General features: G+C 53.6%; 2 protein-coding genes across 2 annotated transcripts in view; one reads left to right on the top strand and one right to left on the bottom strand.

Annotated features, from left to right (window-relative positions):
• Positions 1-2117, top strand: part of ABHD12B (abhydrolase domain containing 12B) — a 40863-nt gene extending 38746 nt beyond the window's left edge. Inside the window, 1 exon segment of the mRNA XM_077128603.1 lies at positions 1875-2117. Within this exon segment, the coding sequence (XP_076984718.1) occupies positions 1875-2117 (243 nt within the window).
• Positions 2118-2613: 496 nt separating this feature from the next.
• The window catches only part of PYGL (glycogen phosphorylase L), a 40183-nt gene continuing 18184 nt past the window's right edge, over positions 2614-24612 (bottom strand). Inside the window, exons 5-20 of the mRNA XM_077126781.1 lie at positions 24247-24378; positions 17507-17618; positions 17100-17182; positions 12965-13108; positions 12724-12816; positions 11711-11857; positions 11280-11443; positions 10725-10839; positions 10089-10190; positions 9718-9865; positions 9525-9583; positions 9286-9427; positions 7763-7970; positions 6219-6353; positions 5679-5745; positions 2614-2959 (exon numbers count right to left, since the gene is read on the bottom strand). Of these exons, the coding sequence (XP_076982896.1) occupies positions 2783-2959; positions 5679-5745; positions 6219-6353; positions 7763-7970; positions 9286-9427; positions 9525-9583; positions 9718-9865; positions 10089-10190; positions 10725-10839; positions 11280-11443; positions 11711-11857; positions 12724-12816; positions 12965-13108; positions 17100-17182; positions 17507-17618; positions 24247-24378 (2028 nt within the window). The 3' untranslated portion in view covers positions 2614-2782. The remainder of the gene's footprint in view (positions 2960-5678; positions 5746-6218; positions 6354-7762; positions 7971-9285; positions 9428-9524; positions 9584-9717; positions 9866-10088; positions 10191-10724; positions 10840-11279; positions 11444-11710; positions 11858-12723; positions 12817-12964; positions 13109-17099; positions 17183-17506; positions 17619-24246; positions 24379-24612) is intronic.

Here is a 24612-nt window from a genome sequence, read left to right as displayed (position 1 = left end):
TGTCCTGAGGAGATTCGTGTGTCCTGAGGAGGTTCCGTGTGTCCTGAGGAGGTTCTGTGTGTCCTGAGGAGATTCCGTGTGTCCTGAGGAGGTTCCGTGTGTCCTGAGGTGGTTCCGTGTGTCCTGAGGGGATTCTGTGTGTCCTGAGGAGATTCGTGTGTCCTGAGGAGATTCGTGTGTTCTGAGGAGATTCTGTGTGTCCTGAGGAGATTCCGTGTGTCCTGAGGAGGTTCTGTGTGTCCTGAGGAGGTTCCGTGTGTCCTGAGGAGATTCTGTGTGTCCTGAGGAGATTCGTGTGTCCTGAGGAGGTTCTCTGTCCTGAGGAGACTCTGTGTGTCCTGAGGAGATTCGTGTGTCCTGAGGAGATTCGTGTGTCCTGAGGAGATTCGTGTGTCCTGAGGAGATTCGTGTGTCCTGAGGAGGTTCCGTGTGTCCTGAGGAGATTCCGTGTGTCCTGAGGAGGTTCCGTGTGTCCTGAGGAGATTCGTGTGTCCTGAGGAGATTCCGTGTGTCCTGAGGAGGTTCCGTGTGTCCTGAGGCGGTTCCGTGTGTCCTGAGGAGATTCCGTTGTCCTGAGGAGGTTCTGTGTGTCCTGAGGAGATTCGTGTGTCCTGAGGAGATTCCGTGTGTCCTGAGGAGGTTCCGTGTGTCCTGAGGAGGTTCCGTGTGTCCTGAGGAGACTCTGTGTGTCCTCAGGAGGTTCCGTGTGTCCTGAGGAGATTTGTGTGTCCTCAGGAGGTTCCGTGTGTCCTGAGGAGGTTCCGTGTGTCCTGAGGAGATTCCGTTGTCCTGAGGAGATTCGTGTGTCCTGAGGAGATTCGTGTGTCCTGAGGAGGTTCCGTGTGTCCTGAGGAGGTTCCGTGTGTCCTGAGGAGATTCCGTGTGTCCTGAGGAGGTTCCGTGTGTCCTGAGGTGGTTCCATGTGTCCTGAGGGGATTCTGTGTGTCCTGAGGAGATTCATGTGTCCTGAGGAGATTCGTGTGTTCTGAGGAGATTCTGTGTGTCCTGAGGAGATTCCGTGTGTCCTGAGGAGATTCTGTGTGTCCTGAGGAGATTCGTGTGTCCTGAGGAGGTTCTCTGTCCTGAGGAGACTCTGTGTGTCCTGAGGAGATTCGTGTGTCCTGAGGAGATTCGTGTGTCCTGAGGAGATTCGTGTGTCCTGAGGAGGTTCCGTGTGTCCTGAGGAGGTTCCGTGTGTCCTGAGGCGGTTCCGTGTGTCCTGAGGAGATTCCGTTGTCCTGAGGAGGTTCTGTGTGTCCTGAGGAGATTCGTGTGTCCTGAGGAGATTCCGTGTGTCCTGAGGAGGTTCCGTGTGTCCTGAGGAGGTTCCGTGTGTCCTCAGGAGATTTGTGTGTCCTCAGGAGGTTCCGTGTGTCCTGAGGAGGTTCCGTGTGTCCTGAGGAGATTCCGTTGTCCTGAGGAGATTTGTGTGTCCTCAGGAGGTTCCGTGTGTCCTCAGGAGGTTCCGTGTGTCCTGAGGAGATTTGTGTGTCCTCAGGAGGTTCCGTGTGTCCTCAGGAGGTTCCGTGTGTCCTGAGGAGGCTCCGTGTGTCCGGAGGCCCCGTCGCCCCTGGGTTGGTGCCCATGATCCCGTGTGCCATCCTCCCTGGTGCCCATCGCTTGTAGCTCCGCTGGCTTCTCCTCCTGCCTAAGGAGCTGAAGGCGGTCCCTGGCAGCTGGATGTCGTCTCCCTGAAGCGCCTCCTGCGATGGAGACACGGGGCTTCGTGTTGTGGTTTGGACGGATCTGAGCAGCGCGGGCGCAGCAACCCCTAGTGTCCCGCGAGGGGAGGCGGGCGGGAGGACGAGGTCACGTGGGTCGGGAGGGAGGATGACGTCACGTGGGTCCCTCCCCCCCCCCCCCCCCCCGCACAGTGCTCACGGGTGCACCGTCCCCGGGGCTCCCCCTCATGGGACCACCTGCCCCTCAGGAAGGCTGCGCTGCCGGACCCGCGGCCTGACCGCCCCCCCCCGGGTCTCCCCCCCCAGCTCTGCGCAGTCGCCTCCAGGGCGCAGGAGCGCAGAGAGCGTCCGGATGGTCATCTTCCCTCCGTGTCGGAGCCCCGCGCTGCTGCCGAGCGGAGGGAAGGGAGCGCGACGGGCCGGAGCACGCGCTGACCTGCGCCCCTCCCTGCAGTGGGCATGAGGCCGGTCGGAGACTCAGTCCAGATGCCCCCGCGATGGTGTCATTTCCCGTAGGATGTCGGCGACTCCAGCTCATCCCTGCGGCCCAGGGAAAATTCATAACCACTTGCCATTTTCATAAAAGAAAGTCTCCATGCTGGGCGGTGCCGGAGACTCTCATTGAGCCTATGGAGTAAAGTTTGTGAAACAAGCTGGAACCTCACTGGGAAGAATCGGGATTTGGTTAAATTTGGATCCCACCTAAAAAATACCCTGGTAATATCTGTGAAGAAGGTAGGCTCTGATTTGGACTTAGCATGCAAAAAAGGTGCCCCTAGGGAATTAAATACTTGCATTTTACTCAGTTTAGTTAATTTAAATGACTTTAAAAAGTTCTAAGCAGTTTTCTAGCTTTCTGAGCAGTTTTAGTGGAAGTGCCAGGGTGCCACCTGGTCAGCCCCAAAACACTAAGTTTTGGTACTTACGGAGCCTTGGAAATTAACTCTTTTATTTTAAACTCTTAATGCAGCCATACATTTTCCTTCCCCATTCCCAGAGATAAGAAACTAGATTATTAGTTAACAAAGCAAAATCAAGGACTGTCATAAAAATGCTTCGCGTTCAGTAACAAGCTGTGTTTTTCAGAGACGTTGTACAGGTCACTTTCCCTCGGCTGCGTTCACCGCGCTGCTCGGTTCCCGGGACAGGGGGATCTTCAGATCTGAAGGCTCCATATTCCAGATGTCCCTGGCATATTCCTTAATGGTTCGGTCGCTGGAGAACTTCCCCGCCGCAGCTATGTTCTTGAGAACCATCGTGTTCCAGGCCTTGGGATTCTGTAAAACAACAGAACACCGGCATGTCCGACCCCAGCGCGGAACTTCAGGACAGAAGTCAGGACAAGGGGAAAAGTTCAAGGGGAAAAGGAAGGAGCAAATTCTAGTGGTTCCTAGTCTCTCTCCAGCTGAGAGCCAGGCAGGGCAGATTCTGCTTTTCTCACGTTTAGAGAATATTTCTCTTTAGAATGAAAAAAAGCCATTTTTCCATTTTAAGAGAAACCGTGGGCATAACTAATTGGTAATTCCCACGATGGTGACAGGCTGTGGCCAGGAGACGGTATTTCCCATGCTTTGTTGTGGAGGAATTGCCTCCCGGCTGAACTGCAGGGGGAAGGAAGGACATGCACCGTGGCCTCGTGCCAGGCGCTACGGGGTCCTGGTTTGAAAGGCTGTCGAGATGTCAGCCCCAAGGACCCCCCCAGCCCGAGGCACCCCCCCATCCCGAGGACCCCCCCATCCCGAGGAACCCCCCCATCCCGAGGAACCCCCCATCCCGAGGCACCCCCCATCCAGCTGACCCTGCCGACCCACCTGGCTTTTTTCTCTCTGGAGGCAGATGACCCAGTTGATTTACACTGAATCCTAAATACTCTACTGAGATTTCAAAACAGGGTCAGTTAAGGATTTAGCCCTAATAAAAATGTCACACTGAAATCTCAGAGTTTTACCCAAAAGAAGACAGCCGCGTGACTTTGTAAAGAACCTTAAAAATTGGCTGGAAATTACCAGGACTTTATTCAAAGACTTTAGCAACGCAGATAAGCATTTAAAAGAAAAACTCAAAACAACTACCTTCATTCCTTAAGGTACTGCAAGACAGAGTCTGAAATTAGTTTATTTCCATGTTGTGTACTTAATACATTAGGAGTATAAGGGTTTCTCGACACTCCTTTATCCATTTCACTAGTTAATGAATAGGCTGGGAAGGAAGTGCTGGGCATGGTTTCTAAGTCTCAACAATACAATGATTGTTAAGAGTAAAATCTGCAATTACACATTACTCCCTTTTGCACCAATAAACAAGAATGATCGAAGCCAACACTGGACTTCTACATGGGCGGCTGTGGTTGTGTGCCACAGTTTCACAGAGGACACCCATTCTACACTCGCATGTGTCTTGCTCTTCCTGTTCCTGTTCCTGTTTCCCTTTTACTCAGTCCTTTTCCTCGGTCGGCCTGTACTCAGTGCTTTTCCTTGGTCGGCCTGTACTCAGCGCTTTTCCTTGGTCGGCCTGTACTCAGTGCTTTTCCTCGGTCGGCCTGCTCTGCTGCTCGCCCCACGCGTGGGCTGAGGGGAAGGCCTGGGGGGCTGTTCTCCTGTGTGTCCCGGTTCTCCCCGTGCCGCCTCCTCCGGCAGTGGGGACTCGGGGTGAGCCCCCCCCTCCCTCCAGCACTGCCACCTTCCTGACAGCCATTAACCTGAACCGACTCTGACTTTATCTGTTGAGGAGCCGGGGCAGTGCTGCCTGACGGACGGCTGCACAGGCCGGTGATGAGCCATTTCAACCCCCAGGGGAGCATGTGGGATGGAACGACAGTAGGAGCGCTGCTCTGTCACTCACCTAGGGGGGAGGGGACGCAGCTACGGGCCGAAGCTGGGGCTGGACGCTGCAGTGAGCCTGGCGGTGCCTTCTAGTGGCAGGGCATGTCCACAGGACGCCAGGGCCTGAGAGGTGGACCCACGCCGCTGTCCTGGCATGGGGTGGGCCCTCGTCCTGCACCGATGCCTGTGCAGAGTCTGCAGCCCACCGTAGGTGTCTGCTGTCGGAGGGGCCAGCCTTCCCCTGGCTTATTTCACAAGACCTGTAACTGGGGTACTCCTGTGGCTCTAGCCTTTCTTGGACAAAGTCCAATCTTTTGTTAAAAAAATTCAAATAGAAGCCGCCCCTCTGTCTAGATGTTTATATTCTATGACGTGGTCCCACTTCATGAGTCGACCAGGAGATGTATTTCCTTTGCAATTTTCAAAGAGTGGGGAGTCAGTCCTTATCTGAGTGGACTGGGATTCATCTTAGCAGGTTTTCCAAATCTTTTTTTTTTTTCTCTGAGTCCTCTGCAATTTTGCATGACTCTTTTTTTTTTTTTTTAAACATGGGCAGGCACCGGGAATCGAACCCAGGTCCTCTGGCATGGCAGGCGAGCATTCTTGCTTGCTGAGCCACTGTGGCCCACCTGGTTTTCCAAATCTTGATGGTGACTCTGCACATTCCCGAGTCAGAATTTCTCAGGGGCGGGGCGGCAGGGGCTTCACTGTGCATCTCAGGTACGAATCCCAGCCTGGAAGAGGCCGTGTGACGGGCAGAGGGGTCCCTGGACCTTCTGTCCTGCTGTGTTCGCGGACCTGGCACAGAACCTGGCTATGAGGGAGGGCCCGGAGGCTTCCGCTGAGTAAATGGACGGATCAAATAGCACTTCCCGGGCTCATCCCCTCAGCACCAGGCACACGCTCGCTGCATGGCACACACCTCACAAATATTGATCACCTGTAGTCTTTTTACCTATATAAGTTCTATAAATATAAACATCATTTTCCCTAATCTTGCTCTGAACTTGGGGAAAGTCAAGATTTGATCTGAGCAAGTGGGCCGTTGTCTCACTTGCCTTTTTGATCTGTTGGTAGAGCCAACTATGTGGAGTTAGAAAAAACAAGTACCATTTTAATTCAACCATACTAAGCTAGTTCCTTTTCTAAGTCTCCGATTAGAATGTGTACTCACCATGTATAGTTGACTGACTTTTTCTTGGCACTTGACGTAGGCTTCGTAGTCGGCGAAGACTTTAAACCTTTTTTATGTGTGATTGGGGGGAACACAACAGAAAGCTTTATTAGCACGTATACACCAAGACTGTATTATTATTTTCTTTCTTTGCACAGGCAGGCACCGGAACCAAACCCGGGTCTCCGGCACGGCAGGCGAGGACTCCGCCCCTGGGCCGCCGTGGCCCGCCCGCCAGGACTTCATTTAAAAGTATCTTTTGCTGAACAGCAGTCACGGTGGGTTCACAGAGCTCGTCTCCATTCACAAGAGCCTCAGCGGCCTGCGCCTCCCTGGCGGGCGTCCCCGCCCCAAGCAGTGCTGCGTCGGGGGAAGGCTGGCGCACCGGGGCGGAGGAAGCGAATGCCAGGTCTGCGCGTCCTATTGCTAAACCTCAGCAGGTTATCAGGAGGTGGACAGATGCTAATCTACACGTACGGGCCAGAGTTGATTTACTCCGCCTCTCTAGCCCTCAAGAGCCCCGTCCTTTCGTAAACGCACCTGTCATGATAAAACAGCATGTTGACCATGTCTTTGAAGAGGTCAGGCTGCTTGGGAGAAAAGAAGCCGTTGTCGATTTGGTCGATGGCCAACCTCAGCTCTGGAAGCGCCTCGTAATACTCCTTTGCATCGTAGCTGTGGAGAGGTGGGTAGGGAGAGGGCTCTGTTCGTGCGGAAATCACACACCAGATGCCACGTTAGCTGTGTATGCACAACTTCCAGAACTACTAGCATTTATAGAAGTCTGAGATTTTAACATGGGTATAAAATAATCTTTGGCCATCCTGAAGTTTTCCCCTCCTAAATGCTAAAGACAGTAAATAGTAAAAATTCTAGTCACCGAGCAATAGCCTAATCTGGCGGAATACAGCGAGATTCATGTGAAAGCAGGCTTTGTGGCTCTAAACAAGTGTGTGTGTTAAACGGGCCAGTTGCTCCTTGGACACTGAAACTTTCAAAATTTGTTGCTATTGAGTAAAAACTGATTACAAGGGCCAGGAAGTATACTGGCCCCTCTAACCTTGTGATCTCCACAGTGCCTGCGGGAAGCACACCGTGTTTTGCTTGAACCTAGATGAATGAGGTTGTGCGGATACTAAGGGAACGAGTGTCCCTGAGTGCGTCTGAAAATCCTCGTCTATTCTCTACCACTCTTAGGCCATTTCTTTCAGATCTTAAAGGAGCACCAGAGAGGGGGTTAAATTATAGGCAGAAACTTCAGCTGGAAGCTGGTTCATCTTCTGACCGAAGTAAAAATCACAGGTGGAGAAGATGGAATAACCAACTCCTCAGGCCAGCCCCGCAACGGCCGGTGCCAGAGGCCTCCGCAGAGCCACGCTTGGGCCTCCAGGCCGCCCGCCAGGCTTCGCAGAGCTGCAGCAGACGCCTGCTCATGACTCAGGGGTCCCGGCTGGGCAGGGGGTCTCTGAGCTCACGCCCCTCCTGGGTGACCTCCCGGGTGACCTCCTGGGGTGACCTGAGTGACCTCCCGGGTGGCCTCCTGGGGTGACCTCCCGGGTGACCTCCCGAGTGACCGCCTGGGGTGACCTCCCGGGTGACCTCCTGGGGTGACCTCCCGGGTGACCTCCTGGGGTGACCTCCCGGGTGACCTCCTGAGTGACCTCCCGGGTGACCTCCTGGGGTGGCCTCCTGGGTGACCTCCTGGGTGACCTCCTGGGGTGACCTCCTGGGGTGACCTCCCGAGTGACCGCCTGGGGTGACTGCCTGGGTGACCTCCCGGGTGACCTCCCGGGTGACCTCCTGGGGTGGCCTCCTGAGTGACCTCCCGGGTGGCCGCCTGGGTGACCTCCTGAGTGACCGCCTGGGGTGACCGCCTGGGTGACCTCCCGGGTGACCTCCTGGGGTGGCCTCCTGAGTGACCTCCCGGGTGACCTCCCGGGTGGCCGCCTGGGGTGACCTCCTGGGGTGACCTCCCGGGTGACCTCCTGGGGTGACCTCCCGAGTGACCGCCTGGGGTGACCTCCTGAGTGACCTCCCGGGTGACCGCCTGGGTGACATGCCCCCCCCAGGAGACACCCCCTCACCCTTTCTTGTCCAGAGCAGCCACGTCGTCCACCCTCATGCCGAAGATGAACAGGTTCTCCTCCCCGGCTTCCTCTGCCATCTCCACGTTGGCCCCGTCCATGGTCCCGATGGTCAGAGCCCCATTGAGCATGAACTTCATGTTGCCGGTGCCGGAAGCTTCCGTGCCGGCCGTGGAGATCTGCTCCGACAGGTCCGTGGCTGGAATAACTGCACGCAGGGCGCAGGCGCGTCGGTCACCTGCCCCCTACATCTGCTGGGGCTGAAACCAGCTTCCCCTGCTAGCCTGGTTGGTCGGCAAAGAGGCCCCTGCAAACTCGGATAAGCCTCAAGCAGTGTGAGGACGGATCGCACTCTTTATCCTGACTTGGGCAATCACTTCTGTCCCTTCTGATGTAAACACTGGTGCTACCTCCACGGAGCTAAACAACCTTATGCTCATACTATTCTTTCTTGGTCTCCAAACTTTAAAGAGCATCTGTTGATTCTGCTATAAAAGCTGGGGCACCACACTTCTTTCTTCTTCTTTCCAATGTTTATTAGAATTTTATTTTTATTTGTTCTATTTTATAGCTTTATAAAATATATTTAATCTATCTTTCTTCTCTTTCCTGGCTCCTGGTTTGCAATATGAGGAAATTAGATTGCCAATATTTCTTCCCCTTATCACCTTTTTCCCTCCACTTTCACTGCAAGGAAATAAGCCACATGCAAATAAGGTGCACTTGGGACTTTTCAGCCTGATTTATATGCAAGTTAGTGCGACCTGAAGCCTTTTTTGACTACAAAGGTCAGGACAGACAGTGGATTCGTGGATGACTCCTATCTTCGCCTCCCCAGGAGCCTTGCTCTTCTCTTCCTGGAATGTGCAGTCAGTCCCTAAGCAGTAACATCCCAGGACATCAAAACACAAAAACAGGAAAGGACCTTATCTTTTCAGTTTAGGAAGTGGGAGAGAATACACAGTAGGCATTTGGCGTGTGGGTGGTGGTGTGTGAGTATGGGATGCAGGCGAGGAGAGGTTCTGGGGTAGGGAGGGAGGTTGTGGTTTGGTTTTGTTTCACCGCCTGGCTTCCTCCCGGGGAGCTCCATGTGTGACCCCGGGGTACCCGAATGAGGCACGCCTCAGCTTCTGGCTTTGGCAGCTGGTGGCCGCCCTCATTCCCTGCTGCCATGACAGCCCTTCCTCGCACACAGCACCCAGAGGAGAGGGCAGGGCTGGGGACCGGTGTTCTGTGGCCACACTGGGTGGGAATGGAGAACCTTTCCTCTCTCTGGTAGAGGAGGGTTGGCGCTGTGCTGACATCTTGGGGCCACCTTCCCTGGCGCCCGCCAGCTCTTGCAAATACTGATCTCGCTGTCAGCTGCGACACCTTAAAAGCTCTTGGCTCAGGCCTTCGTTCTGCCCAGGAACGACACTTTCTATCCTAGCTTCCAGACTCCTCGTGGTCAGCCACCACATTTTGGACACTGGAAATCCTTCCTTAGCATTTGCCCAGATCATGTTTTACAGTGAGGGAACTACCTTTTTCAGCAAGAGACACTCTGTAGTTCTCCAGGAAGATGACTTTCAACTTGCTCCCCACCACGGGGTCGCTGTTCACCACGTGGGCCACGGAGGTGACCAGCTTTATGGTCATCTTGGCCATGTGATATCCGGGGGCAGCCTGGGGAAGGAGGGACAGTGGTGGCCGGCACAGCCACAGGAAGTGGAGAAAGAGCAAGAGATCACCAAGCCAGCCCCTTCTAATATCATCAACTTACTTTGCCGCCAATTATGACTGTTCTGGGCACAAATAACTTCTTAGGGTCCTTTTTAATGCCTGAGAAAGATGGAGAAGTGGATGCAGCAGAGGACTCGGCGATGACGAGCTGACGGGACCCACACTGAGTCTGCTGCTTCCCGGGGGGCAGGTGGGGGCAGGGAGCCAGCCTCGGGCAGCTGAAGTTGACTCACGGTTGTACATTGTGATGACGTGCAGACAGTTCAAGAGTTGCCGCTTGTACTCATGAATCCTCTTCACCTGCACGTCGAACATGGAGGACGGGTTGATCTTCACCTTGTACTCCTGCTCCAGGAACTGGGAAAACTTCAGCTTGTTTTCCTGTGGAGGCAGTGCACCGGAGCCGCTTTAACTCAGGAGCCTGAGGCACTGCGTGAACCCCGTGTCCAGGAGGGCCCACACCTGGGCCCTCACCTGGGCCCACACCTGGGTGCCTCACCTGGCCACACCTGGGCCTACACCTGGGTGCCTCACCTGGCCACACTTGGGCCCACACCTGGGTGCCTCACCTGGCCACACCTGGGCCCACACCTGGGTGCCTCACCTGCTTCACATTGGCTAGTTCCCGCAGGAAGACGTCATCACCCAGGAAACTGTGCAGCTTCCTCAGCTGGCTCAAGTCTTTCACGTACTCTTCCCCGATTTTCTTTAAATGTAAGGGAAGAGGTGACTTTAATTCAGAGGAAGGTGATTAGGCCAAGACGGAACCGCTTCTGTAAGGATGTGGTGGTGGCTGTCACTCGTTGCTGAGGCTCAGTCCCCCTACGCTTCCCCGCGGAAGAGGCTAGAAAGTCCGCGTGGGAAGAACAGTTTTGCTAGTGTCTTAAATGTGGTTGAGTAGTAGTGAAGGGTTAAAAACAGGAAACCCACTAAAAGAGTGCGGAGAACCAGGTCCACTGCTTATTTACAGGAGCTTTGTTATCCCTCTTCACTGACCAGGGGCACTGCCTCCCCTGTGCCCGAGAAGTGCTGCTACTCGGGAGTGGCTGCAGCCCATGCAGAGCCCTTGTGTGGTAAATATTCAGAGTTTCAAAATGGCCACAGCAGACCACTACACTGACCGCAGGGCCCTGGGTGACAGGGAGGCCGTATGCCGGCGCGCAGGCCTTAGCAGGCTGGACCGAGCACCTAGGCCTCGGGGTTCGGGCCAGCCCAGGCTCCCCCTGGCGCCCCTGGTCACCTCTGCGATGAGCCCTGCAAGGCCCGGATTGCAGAGCAAGAGCCAGCGCCGTGGGGTGATGCCGTTGGTTTTATTCTGAAACTTGTCTGGTTCCAGCTCACTGAAGTCCTTGAACCTGGAGGCGGAAGAGGCACGACAGGGAGTCTGGCTGAGATGCAGACCCCCGGGCATGGGGTAAAGTCCAGACTGACACTCAAAAAGCCAAGCATAGGGTTACAGAGATTAAATGCGGTGGGGCGGGGACAGCGACAGCTGCGGTCATTCCAAATAGAACTGATGTGCAATTCAAAGTAACTGCAGGAAAAACCCCGAGTTTAAGCACCTCCACCTGACTTCCTGCAATGGCACATACACGAGGCTTTTCATGAAAAGAATGACTCTGGTTCCCAAGTCTGGGATCCCATGGCTCAGAGAGGGCTGCTTTTAAGGGGATGCTTCTTAAAAGAAAAGACAATACTTCAAAGCTTTTCTTCCTCCCGGGGAGTTCCTTCCTGCCCAGAGGGGCCCTCCCCACCGCGACGCTGCATGTGGGACAGCGGGCAGCTGCACACTCACACTCTGGTCTTCAGGATGTCTGAGTGGATCTTGGCCACCCCGTTGACAGCGTGGGAGCCCACGATGCACAGGTGGGCCATGTTGATCCTCTTGCCGCCCTCCTCTTCGATCAGGGACATCCTTCTCATGCGGTCCATGTCATGGGGAAACAAGGCTGCGACCCTCTAGGTGCAGGGACAGAGAAGCCTGCTGGCTCCAGGCTTAAACCACAGCGCCTGTCGCTGGGCGAACCCGGGGGGAACGGCCGTCCAGCCCGGGCACACCCTCCCCCATCCCAGCCCTAGGAAAAGGGGCTGGAACAGAGCCCGCGCCGCCTCGGGTGGCCCCAGGGTCGCTGGCTGGACGGTGCCCTCAGGTCTGAGGAGGTGACGCTGCAGCCCATGGTCAGCGAGCCCGGGGGGGTCGGGGGTGGGGGGCTCAACCCGACTCACGTCCAGGTGCTTCTGGTTGATCTCGTAAATGATCTCCAGGTGCCGGGGAAGCAGGTTCCCCACCAGCTCCACGGGCCAGCGCTCCAGGGCCTCGGGCAGCACCGTGTGGTTGGTGTACGCAAAGGTCTTCTGGGTGACCTCCCAGGCCTGCGGGACGGCCGGTGAGCTGCCGCACTCATGCCACACACATGGGACACGGGCACACGTGTCCCAGACAGCTCAGGACATGGGCACACACGCCCCAGACAGCTCGGGACATGGGCACACACGCCCCAGACAGCTCAGGACACAGGTACATATGCCCCAGACAGCTCAGGACACGGGCACATGTGTCCCAGACAGCTCAGGACATGGGCACACACGCCCCAGACAGCTCAGGACACAGGTACATATGCCCCAGACAGCTCGGGACACGGGCACACGCGCTCCAGACAGCTCGGGAAATGGGCACACGTGCTCCAATCAGCTCAGGACATGGGCACACACGCCCCAGACAGCTCAGGACACAGGTACATATGCCCCAGACAGCTCGGGACACGGGCACACATGCTCCAGACAGCTCGGGACACGGGCACACGTGCTCCAGACAGCTCTGGACACAGGCACACGCACTCCAGGCAGCTCGGAACCCTGGAAGTGGACAGTTGTGCCCGCGTGTTCACAGGGAGACACAGTGCCTCCATGGGGCCCTTAGTGGCCCAAGGAACGGGTATGTGCCCCTGGCGCACACAAAGCCAGCATAAGGCTGTTTGATAAAACTCACGACAGGATTCTGATAATTTTTTTTCTACCATCCTACCATGTCATAAAGCTATTGATCCCTGCAAGGAGCATTTTTATTTTTCACCATACTCCCACAGACAATTAAGAAAGGAGAAATGTCGGCATCAGGGAAAAATCTACCTTTACCTGTTGGAAATGAGCAACAGTGATTTGCTTTGCGAAAGTGGACAGAAAGCGAAAGCTCCCGGCCCAGACACTGTGCAACGAAAGCAGCAGCGAACTGCGCGCACCTTGCTCCAGGGCAGCTTCTCAATGTCCACCAAAATCCTCATGAGCTCGGGAATGGCGAGTGCTGGGTGCGTGTCGTTGAGCTGGATGGCCACCTGCGTGGGGACCCGTCCGTGAGGGACAGCGGGTCGTGGCCCCCGCCCAGCCCCTAGAGACCCCTGCCCTTCCAGGACGCGGTCCCCCAGCCTCCCGGGCGCGCCCCCGCCTCCGGAGCGCGCCCCCGCCTCCGGAGCGCGCCCCTGCCTGGGTGGGAAGCGTGTCCAGCAGGGCCTGGGTGCCGTCGCTGCCACCGGCCTTGGAGGCTTTGAAGCGCCGAAGGACGTCCTGCAAGGTCGCAGCCACCACGAAGTACTCCTGTTTCAGTCTCAGCTCCTTCCCTTCAAAAAACTTCAAGCCAGAGACACACAGAGGGTGGCTCCCGGGTGGCACGGGCACACCGGCCGTGGTTCCCCCAGCCCAGCGAGCCCCTTCCCTTCCCGGGCAGAAGCGCAGGCTTATTTTGTGGGTATAATGAACGGAGGTCTCTAGACTTGGGGCACAGCTGAGGGCAAAGCTGCCCCCCATACGGAAAACGGGGGAGGGAGTGAAGTGAAAAGTTTATGTCCAGAGGGGTGAGACTCCTGACCTCCTTCTGACAATCAAATTTCAGTGCTCATCATGCAGGAGACAAGCCCCGAGGGTCTACCCTGGGGAAGGCGGTTGGTTCAAGAGAGGCCCGAAGACGCTGACATCCTGACCGCAAGAGATTCCTCGGGAAATGGCCCCAGCAGACCACCGCAGACTGGAGCCCAAGTACCAAAGCCCACCCAAGTGCACAGTTTCCAAAAAGCCTTTGGGTGCTCCTTTCTTAAAGTTTAGTGAGCCACACTAAGAAAAGTGAGCCAGCTAAAGAAAGTGATGCCAACCTAAAAAAACCCCTCAAAGGAAGACAGAGGTAAAAAATCAACCTCGAGGACACAGAGACTAGGTGGGGAAAAGTATATTACATTAAAACTGTTAAAATTCTTAGATAAACAGGAGAAGACACTGCATTCAAAAAGCAGGAACAAGATGCTTTAAAAAAAAAGAGCATCCAGAGAAAAATTAGATTACTTGTGAATTAAAGATGACAGCCAAAATGAAAACGCCAGCAGCAGGGTTGGAGGGCGTGTTTATGATTTTTGAGAAAGTAGAGCAAGAAGACAGAGAGATGGTAAATAGGAGGAAAAAATGTAGGAAAAGTGGTGGGCCAGAAGACAATGTTCAATATCTGAGAAACAGCAGTTCTAGAAAGAAAGCAGAGGAAAATGGAGTTGTAGAAAGAAACTAAATAATTCAAGAACATGTCTCAGCACTAGAATCCCATCTTCCCAGACTGAAAGGGTCGGCTGAGTGTCAGCCACAATACAGGAAAACAGACCCGCTTCAGAGCTCACCAGGAAACACTTCAGTTCACGGGAGCTGTGGGGAGGGTGCGGGGAGAGAGGTGTGGGGGGGAGAGGGGTGGGGGGAGAGAGGGGTGGGGGGAGAGAGGGGTGGGGGGAGAGAGGTGGGGGGAGAGAGGTGGGGGGAGAGGGGTGGGGGGAGAGAGGGGTGGGGGGAGAGAGGTGGGGGAGAGAGGGGTGGGGGGAGAGAGGTGGGGGGAGAGGGGTGGGGGGAGAGAGGGGTGGGGGGAGAGAGGTGGGGGGAGAGAGGGGTGGGGGGAGAGAGGTGGCCTATAAGCTTCCAGGGAGGGAGAGAGCAGGCTGCACACAGAAGATCAAGAATCCAAGTGTACCGCACTTCTCAACAACACTGAAAACTAGAAGATGATTTTAAAACTGTGTTCTGAATCACGCATTTCAGCTGTGCGAGGCCTCAGAAAAACCGATCTCGTGCACACCCTTTCCCAAGCTATCGCGGGAGCCACCAGCACAAGGGGTGAACCAAGAAAGAAAACTCCAGGGAACAGTGGGTAGAGATGTCAACAAGCCTCAAAAACAATGTGACAATTTTAGAAGATTAAGAAAATGTGTGTACACAGTTCTTTGGGAACCGAGGTCATCGAAATGGACTCTCTACCTGAGCTGTGGAGGCTGAGCACGAATTTTCAGAAGGCTGCAGGAGCCTGGGGGGGCGCGGAGGGAGCAGGGGCTGGGCAGGGGCTGGGCAGGGCGCGCACAGCTGGGCTGTGGTTCCTGGACGAGGGGCCCTGGACGCCTGGCCACGCCACTGACGGGCTGAGGTGGTGGCCTGAGAGCCTGGCCCTCCCTCAGAGGGGTCAGCAGCCTTCACAAAGTTGTAAGGAGGGGACAAAGTTCTCACTCCCTGCAGAGTGAGGACATGGGTGTGATTCTCGGAAGAGTCTGGCTGGGCTAGGGCTGGGGCAGGTGGCGAGAGGGAATGGATTTGTTCTCGTAATCGCAGCCCAGAAAGGATTTATCAGCTCACACTTAAGAGAACACAATCCTGAGCGCCACCTTGTATCTGACCGATGCAGTGAGCTTTCTGCCCCCTTCTAACTCACACGTGCCATGTCAACTTCTAAGTGATTTAAACGATCCAGCAGGCCTGGCCTTGCCGGGCAGATGCCCAGAAGTGGAAGGACTCTTCCTTTGACCACTGAACAGAACAATCTTTCGTTCTTGGGTTAGAAATTCCCCGGACATGTACTGAAGCCTCAGTGCTTTCCCAGGCGGAGAGAGAGAGCCTGCCATTGGGTCCCTGAAAAGGCCGAAGGAAATCAACATATTCCTCCTTCCTGTTTAGTGACGGTGGCTAACATGCATGGGCATCTGCTCTGAAGGACCATTTATGTCCTCCAAGATTGTTGTTTCTGTCCTCGTAGAGGGCGTACTAAATTCTGGTTGCTTCTGAGATCACTTTTTAAAAACTACAGCTTCAAGAACATCATTTCACCCCTAGGGAATTTAGTGTTAAGCGTTTTCCAGCCAACCAAGAACCCAGAGCGCCCTTCTGAGATCCAGTTCTGAGAGTTTTGTTTTGTTTTAAAGCAAGCACTGCCTAAAGAGCCTTATGGATTGGGAGAAGGATCAAAAGAGAAGGAAACTTATAACAGAGAAAGCAGGATTTAGCAAACGAGTATGACTGCCGAGTCACTGTACTGATATTTTTTCTAGCCTCCAGCATTTTGGAGCAGTTAGAAGAACGAATGTGAAATAGTGGAGTGGTGACCCATGATGGGCTCTGAAATCTGTAACTACTTGTTGAAGTATACTTTGAAAATTACTGCTTTTACCTTCTAAATGTTATATTTCACAATAAAAGCATTTTTTCTTAAGTAAGCTGTTTTTAGAATAAAATTCTAAATTTTCCCACAGGATACTCACCTGTAGGAAGAAGTTTAAAGGTATGAATAAGTGGCGTAAGAGACAGGTGTTTGCTCCTGGGTCTCCTGTCCTGTCCTGGGGGGCCCGCAGGACACTATTATAACACGCTCCGTCAGCTGTGGTAGAGGCACCCGCAGACGCGGTGCCTGCAGTGGGGGACGGGCTGGGTATATGGAACTCTGGTTTTGGCATGATTTTTCTGTAAACCTACAACTTCTCTAATACAATTTTTCTTTCAAAAAGAAACTATAACCAAGAGGGAAAGGAGCATCAGAAACTCGATTACTGCCCTGAGCCATTATCGGCACAAAGAGATTACTTGTGCTTTCTTTCTATAAAATCCCAACATTTTCATATCCTAACAGCACACATCTTAAGTCACATCTTAACTGTCAACTCAAATGCACCAGGCACTCCAATCCTGAGGCTGAAATTAATCAAGGTAGTGGGGAGAAGTTAGAGCCAGAGGCCATGCAGGTAGTCAACATTTTAAACGCAATGTAGAGTGGAGAAAATTAGGAGTATGTATTATTAAAAAATCCTCATTAAAACTTGAATTAGAAGTCAGGGCCAAAGAAAAGCTATTAGGTTCCACGGCGGTATGGCCTGGGGGAGCCGTGCATCCTCAGGGAAGCGCTTTTACTCCTCCTGGGTCTGTCTCCTCTTCTTCAAAGTGGAGATGCTGCCCCTGCCCTGGGCCTGACCGGGCTGGACTCAGAACCGCAGGCCCTCTGCTCTGCAGGCGGAAGCCCTCTAGGGAGGGGGAAGCTGCACCTGACCAGTGAGTCCCTTCGTCTTCTATGCGCAGGTTTTGCTTTGAAACGCATCTACCGAGCCGCCTGAAGGTGACTGGGTCCCTACCCCAGGGCGACTCCGGTCCAGCTGCGCGAGCTGCGCAGTGAGTTTCCCTACTCTGCTGGGGGTGGGGTGAGGGATCTAGGCAATTCAGGAGGCGACGTGGAGCTTCACCCACACGTGCAGGGAAAGCATGGTTAGGGGCACGCTCCACGGGGCTGCCGGCCAGCTGAGCGCAGCCCCTCCGTGCCCGGGGAGGCGAGCTGGTCACTCACGTTGTCATTGGGGTAGAGGACGCGGGAGATATTCTCGGCCAGGTTGCGGTCCAGCACAGCCTGGATGTAGTCTCCGACGTTAACTGCGGGGACAGGGGCAAAACAGGCACAGCTGGCGGCCGCAGGGAGCCCTGTCACCTCTCCCGGCGTGTGCGGCCTGTCACGCGGGATCCCTGAAGTTCCTCAAAATCCCCAGGGACTTCACCAAGCCTGTGTGCTGGGGGTCTCACGGGCTCCTTGGTGCCCACCCCGGAGGGCCTGCCTGGTGCCCAAACGTGGAGCCGTGCTGGGGCTTCCCCCAGCCTGGCCCCCCACGCCCAGTCCCCCACGCCCAGTCCCCCCAGCCAGGCCCCCAGCCAGGCTCCCAGCCACGCCCCCAGCCCAGCCCCCATCAGCCATGCACTCACAGTCCCTGAGGTTGAAGTCGTTGGGCGCACGCGCGGACCACAGGCGCATGGTGTTGACCGTGTTGTTCCCGTACCCGGGCACCGGCGTGTCGTAGGGCAGAGCCAGCACCACCTGGACATGGGATGGCGGCTCAGTGCCCACCTGCCGCGACCCGGCCACCCACTCAAACGAGCAAGGCCGGGGGCCCGGGGCGGCGGTGGGGGAGGGGGCCAGCCATGCTTGACCCCCCCAAAACCCTCCGTCTCCCTCCTCTCTTGTCACCCCCCTTGTGCCTCTCACCGTGGGATGGGGGTGGGGAAGTGGAATGCGCGGTCCCGGCTTTGGAAAAGTTTATCCTAGGCTCCAGGGCGTGCCCAGATGGAGCCACTGATGCAATAATGGCTGGGTGGGACGGCCAAGCAAAGTGACAAATGTGGCTCATGCCCATTAAAAGAAAGACCACCAGGATGCGTGTTGGCATGGGGGGTTCGAGGGCCTGCTTTCAAAGGTGGTGACGGTCAGCGGGATGGGAAAGGCGTGAAGCTGCACCCTACAGATGGGTCTGAAATGCTGTGCTGGGGTTTTCCAAGTGGCACAGAGAGACGCACTGGGGACCCTTCACCGGAGACCCTTCACCGGAGACCCTTCACTGGAGAACCTTCAGTGGAGACCCTTCACTGGAGATCCTTCACCGGAGACCCTTCAGTGGAGACCCTTCACCTGAGAACCTTCACTGGAGACCCTTCAGTGGAGACCCTTCAGTGGAGACCCTTCACCGGAGACCCTTCACCGGAGACCCTTCAGTGGAGACCCTTCACCGGAGACCCTTCACTGGAGAACCTTCAGTGGAGACCCTTCACCGGAGACCCTTCACTGGAGACCCTTCAGTGGAGACCCTTCAGTGGAGACCCTTCACCGGAGACCCTTCACCGGAGACCCTTCAGTGGAGACCCTTCACCGGAGACCCTTCACCGGAGAACCTTCAGTGGAGACCCTTCACTGGAGATCCTTCACCGGAGACCCTTCAGTGGAGACCCTTCACCTGAGAACCTTCACTGGAGACCCTTCACTGGAGACCCTTCACTGGAGACCCTTCAGTGGAGACCCTTCACTGGAGACCCTTCACTGGAGACCCTTCAGTGGAGACCCTTCACTGGAGACCCTTCACTGGAGACCCTTCACTGGAGATCCTTCACCGGAGACCCTTCACCGGAGACCCTTCAGTGGAGACCCTTCACCGGAGACCCTTCACCGGAGAACCTTCAGTGGAGACCCTTCAGTGGAGACCCTTCACCGGAGACCCTTCACCGGAGACCCTTCAGTGGAGACCCTTCACCGGAGACCCTTCACTGGAGAACCTTCAGTGGAGACCCTTCACTGGAGATCCTTCACCGGAGACCCTTCAGTGGAGACCCTTCACCAGAGAACTTCACCAGAGACCCTTCAGTGGAGACCCTTCACCTGAGAACCTTCACTGGAGACCCTTCACCGGAGACCCTTCACCGGAGACCCTTCAATGGAGACCCTTCACCGGAGACCCTTCACCGGAGAACCTTCAGTGGAGACCCTTCACTGGAGATCCTTCACCGGAGACCCTTCAGTGGAGACCCTTCACCTGAGAACCTTCACTGGAGACCCTTCACTGGAGACCCTTCACTGGAGACCCTTCAGTGGAGACCCTTCACTGGAGACCCTTCACTGGAGACCCTTCAGTGGAGACCCTTCACTGGAGACCCTTCACTGGAGACCCTTCACTGGAGATCCTTCACCGGAGACCCTTCACCGGAGACCCTTCAGTGGAGACCCTTCACCGGAGACCCTTCACCGGAGAACCTTCAGTGGAGACCCTTCAGTGGAGACCCTTCACCGGAGACCCTTCACCGGAGACCCTTCAGTGGAGACCCTTCACCGGAGACCCTTCACTGGAGAACCTTCAGTGGAGACCCTTCACTGGAGATCCTTCACCGGAGACCCTTCAGTGGAGACCCTTCACCAGAGAACTTCACCAGAGACCCTTCAGTGGAGACCCTTCACCTGAGAACCTTCACTGGAGACCCTTCACTGGAGACCCTTCACTGGAAACCCTTCAGTGGAGACCCTTCACTGGAGAACCTTCAGTGGAGACCCTTCACTGGAGAACCTTCAGTGGAGACCCTTCACCAGAGAACTTCACCAGAGACCCTTCAGTGGAGACCCTTCACCTGAGAACCTTCACCGGAGACCCTTCACCGGAGACCCTTCACCGGAGACCCTTCAGTGGAGACCCTTCACTGGAGACCCTTCACTGGAGATCCTTCACCGGAGACCCTTCAGTGGAGACCCTTCACTGGAGAACCTTCAGTGGAGACCCTTCAGTGGAGACCCTTCAGTGGAGACCCTTCACCGGAGACCCTTCAGTGGAGACCCTTCAGTGGAGACCCTTCAGTGGAGACCCTTCACTGGAGACCCTTCAGTGGAGACCCTTCAGTGGAGACCCTTCAGTGGAGACCCTTCACTGGAGACCCTTCAGTGGAGACCCTTCACCGGAGAACCTTCACCGGAGACCCTTCACCGGAGACCCTTCAGTGGAGACCCTTCACTGGAGACCCTTCACTGGAGACCCTTCAGTGGAGACCCTTCACTGGAGACCCTTCACTGGAGATCCTTCACCGGAGACCCTTCAGTGGAGACCCTTCACTGGAGAACCTTCAGTGGAGACCCTTCATTGGAGACCCTTCAGTGGAGACCCTTCAGTGGAGACCCTTCAGTGGAGACCCTTCACTGGAGACCCTTCACTGGAGACCCTTCAGTGGAGACCCTTCACTGGAGACCCTTCACTGGAGACCCTTCAGTGGAGACCCTTCACTGGAGACCCTTCACTGGAGACCCTTCACTGGAGACCCTTCACCGGAGACCCTTCAGTGGAGACCCTTCACTGGAGACCCTTCAGTGGAGACCCTTCAGTGGAGACCCTTCACTGGAGACCCTTCAGTGGAGACCCTTCACTGGAGACCCTTCACTGGAGACCCTTCAGTGGAGACCCTTCACTGGAGACCCTTCAGTGGAGACCCTTCACCGGAGAACCTTCACCGGAGAACCTTCAGTGGGGACCCTTCACTGGAGAACCTTCACCGGAGACCCTTCACCGGAGAACCTTCACCGGAGAACCTTCACCGGAGAACCTTCAGTGGGGACCCTTCACTGGAGAACCTTCACCGGAGACCCTTCAGTGCTCCCACACCCCGCGTGAAGGCTGGGATGGGGCAGGAAGGGGGCCCTGAGAGAATCTAGCAGCCACTGAGATAAAGGAAGGTGAACTATATTTTGCAGTGAATTTAAGATTTATGGGACAGATCGGTCACTTCCACCGTCAGCCTTATCGGGTCAGGCTGAGCGGAAGGAGAAAAACGGAGTCACTGAACTGGAGAAATGCTGGAGATCACCTAGCGCAACCCATGGCCCCGAGACGTGGGGGCTGAGGCAGGAGGGAGGGCGAGCGCCCACACCACCGCCAGCCTTGAGACCCGCACACAACCCTCTCGTCTGGTCTGTGGAGTTATGAACGAACCAGCCCCACAGCCCGTCTCAGTCATATGTACTCAGGTATGCTTTCATGACCACCGCACCGCAGTGATAAATCACCCTTGCTTGAGTATCTTTCACTAGGAAATAAAGGTCTCTGCAGATTTTTAAGGCAAGTGGTGGTCAGTGACTTTTACAGAGCGGGACTGAGTCAGGCTCATGTGAGATACGTCCCTCTGACCCTTGAGGTAAGTGTGCAGCTCAGAGCTCCCTTCAGGAAACTTCAGAGAGAACATGTGAGCAGCGTGCAACAGACTAACAGCCTCCACGGGCCACTCTCCTCTCATGCTGAAGCCATGTCCCCAGATGACCCAGGCATGACCGGTAGGCAGGGGCTGAGACTCGGGCTCCTCCGAGGGGAGCTTCAGCCTGGGCACCAGCAGGCTGAGACGTGCTCAGAGCTGCAGCCCGAGGCTCTTCCTGCCAGGGCTCCTTCCTCCTTCTCCTCTCACAGAGAGCAGACCTGCCCTGCTGTCTGCAGCTCCCCCACGGTCTGCAGCTTTCCCACCTCCTCCTCTCCTCCCCTTTCTCTTTCACAGGCACTTGCCCGATATGTCACTTGCAGTTTTAATTCTCTCTTGACGTTTGCTTCCCAGAGGACCTGAACTGACACCATGACGAAATGACCCCTCTGTCTCCCAGACCGCAGGCAGCTGTCCTCCATGTGCACACAGCAGGCCCGAGCTCATGCCTGCTGCCCTCACCCGCTACAAATCTGGGACCGATCCAGGGCATGTCCTCAGTCCGTGAAATTCAGCCCAGCTTGGGGCAACTCACTTATGTTCCCTCTGCCCATAACCCCACTTTTGTAGGCAGAGAAAAGCATTCTGTAATTGAATTTTTGGGTACATTAAGAAATTATCTAGAGAAGTTTTGTAAAAGTTAGCTCAGCAACGGCATCCGCAGAATGCTTCCAGGGTTGATCATAGAAACTGCATACTTTTAAACACATCAGAAGCCACTGATGAAATTTCAGGCACCAAAAACTATACCAAACACTTGCTAGTTTAGCATCAAAAGATGTGTGAATTCTTTGGGTGTCTCAATGATTGATTTATTTATAGTACTGCTGATGATTTTGTAACTATGTACAATTTAAATTGTAGCTTACTGCTTAACCAAAATTAAAACAAAGAAACTTATATTGAAAGTGCAGTACTAGTTTACTTTTTATAACATTATGCTTTATCTATTTCAGCTGCTGGTCTGTTATTTCATAAGGTGAATAAATTCACATTGAGATAGGAAAACAGTTTTTGAAAAGTCTTATTTTTCTTAGTAAAACAAACCATTAGATTTTAAAGAATTAGCTAAAGCATTTGTCTTGGTTCTTAACATAAACTGGAGTATGTATTCATGGAGAATATTCTACAAACCCACTGTTTACTATGAACAGACTGAATTTTACTCCTGATTTTGATATATAAGTGCATTATTTACTTAGTTTGCATCACTTCCTTTAAGTTTTTAAAGAAAGACCAGTGATGCATCTTCAGCAGCCCGAGATCCTACTTACTAAAAAAAATCTCAAGTGCTGCCTTTGATGATCGGGTAATGGAGTCAAGTAGTTACAGTGGTAATTTATCAGGAAGCACGAGGTCACCTCTGGGGAGTGCTTAAAAGTGAACTGTTCAGTTACAGGGTAATACTGAAATCTAGTGGCAGGACAAACAATGCCTATGAAATACATTTCCATCTACTTGAATTGACACCACCGTTATTTTTTCAGAAATGATTCAACATAAGATAAAATAAGTTTTGTGGTACTTTGCATTATTTTTCTTGACTTCACAGTGAATAAGAACTTTGGTAATCCTTTGAGTAAATACTTCAGTATTAAAATATTTACCTGGATGTTGCCACCATGGAAAACAGTTTGGCGGCTCCTCACACAGTTAAGTATAGAATCACCATATGACCCAGCAATCTCAATTCTGGGTATATACTCAAAAGAACTGAAAGCAGGTATTCAAACAGATATTTGCACACTGATACTTGTAGTGGCATTACTCACAATTGCGAAAAGATGGGAGCAGCCAAAGCATACCCATCAGCAGAAAATGGGTAAGCAAAATGTGGCATACACGTGAGACAGAATACTATGCAGCCATGAAAATGAACAAAGTTCTGATGCAAGGAACATGGATGGACTGTGACAGTCTTAAGTAGAAAGAAAGTCAACCGGATACAATATGGGCAAATATTGTATGACACTGAGAATAAGCAAATACATAAAAAAAAACAACAACAACCAGAATGCAGTTTACCAGGGGACTGGGGAGAGGGTGGAGGTTAGGGAAGGAGGAGTTGATATTGTTTGTACAGAGTTTCTGTTTGGGGTAAGGGAAATATTTTGGTAATGTAATTACATGTGAATGTAATTATACCACTGAATTATATAACTGAATGTGGTTAAAGGGGAAAATGTTAGGTTGTATACATGCTGCAAAAATAAAAACTTTAAATAGATTGCACTGAGGCTTATTATAATAAAAATTATTAAGAAAAAAACACTAACTACACTGCAAGAGATATATGAAATAAATTTAAAGGGAGTTTTTTATTTTAAATCCTCTATGTGGGTTCAAGATAGCTAGAATTCCTTACACAATGATACTTTTATTGGTTTTGCTATGCAATTGTGTTGGTCAATTTTTTAAAAAAAGATATCAACATAAAATTATTCAGTAAGAACCAAGCAACGTAAGTGACAGCTGATACTTCTAGTTGTAAGTTTAATGACAGCATCTGATTTGCTCTTAAGTGCTGCATTCAGCCCCTAAACTACAAATAGATGCTCTCATACATAGAAGCAGACTAATACTTTGCTTTCTATGTTCCACATAAATTCAATTAGTCAGATTAATATGAAACAGAAATACTCATTTCTGAACTCTAAGAAACACAATTATTTGTGAAATCCAAATTAAGACAATGTAATAATAAAACATTATCCAGGACGAGCTGTAAGGAAATGTGTGTTTGGCAGCGGAGCGAGGAGTGACCCTTGGGAAGTCACTTCTTCCTTTGCCTCAGCCCCTGTGTCTGTCACATGAAGGGGCTGGATTGCGGGGAGTAACAGACTTGTCTATAAATCAGCCTCTGTGGTTCGGTTAATGTGCACGTGGGTACTGTGCGCCCATCATGTCTGCATCACGCGCCCACCTATGCCTAGGACCGTGCCCGCGCAGCCGCCTACCTGGGTGTCGACCCACTTGGCGCCGGCGCTGGTGTGCTCCACTCTCCCGTAGAAGTGCACGGGCAGCATGAACTCGGGGCGCGCCTTCTCCCAGGGGTTCCCATGCCGGAGCCAGTCATCCGCCTCTTCTACCTGCAAAAACGGCGTGGCTCGGAATCTATGTTTCAGAGGGGAGGCCCTGACCCTTCAATGACAGCAAATAAAAATAAACTTAACTGCATCAACTCAAGAAAACAGTTTTGGTAAGAAAGAGTGTCGGTTCGGTGGGTCATAACTCATCCTTGTTATGGTCATCTGGCCTAGATCACCAGCAAGAACAGTCCTCATGGGCTGGCTAACTTCCCACGCCAGCTGGGCCGGGTCATG

This window comes from Tamandua tetradactyla, chromosome 14 (assembly GCF_023851605.1).
Source record: "Tamandua tetradactyla isolate mTamTet1 chromosome 14, mTamTet1.pri, whole genome shotgun sequence".
Taxonomy (NCBI): domain Eukaryota; kingdom Metazoa; phylum Chordata; class Mammalia; order Pilosa; family Myrmecophagidae; genus Tamandua; species Tamandua tetradactyla.
Note: the sequence above shows the minus strand (reverse complement) of the source record. Positions and strands in the feature narration are given on the sequence as shown.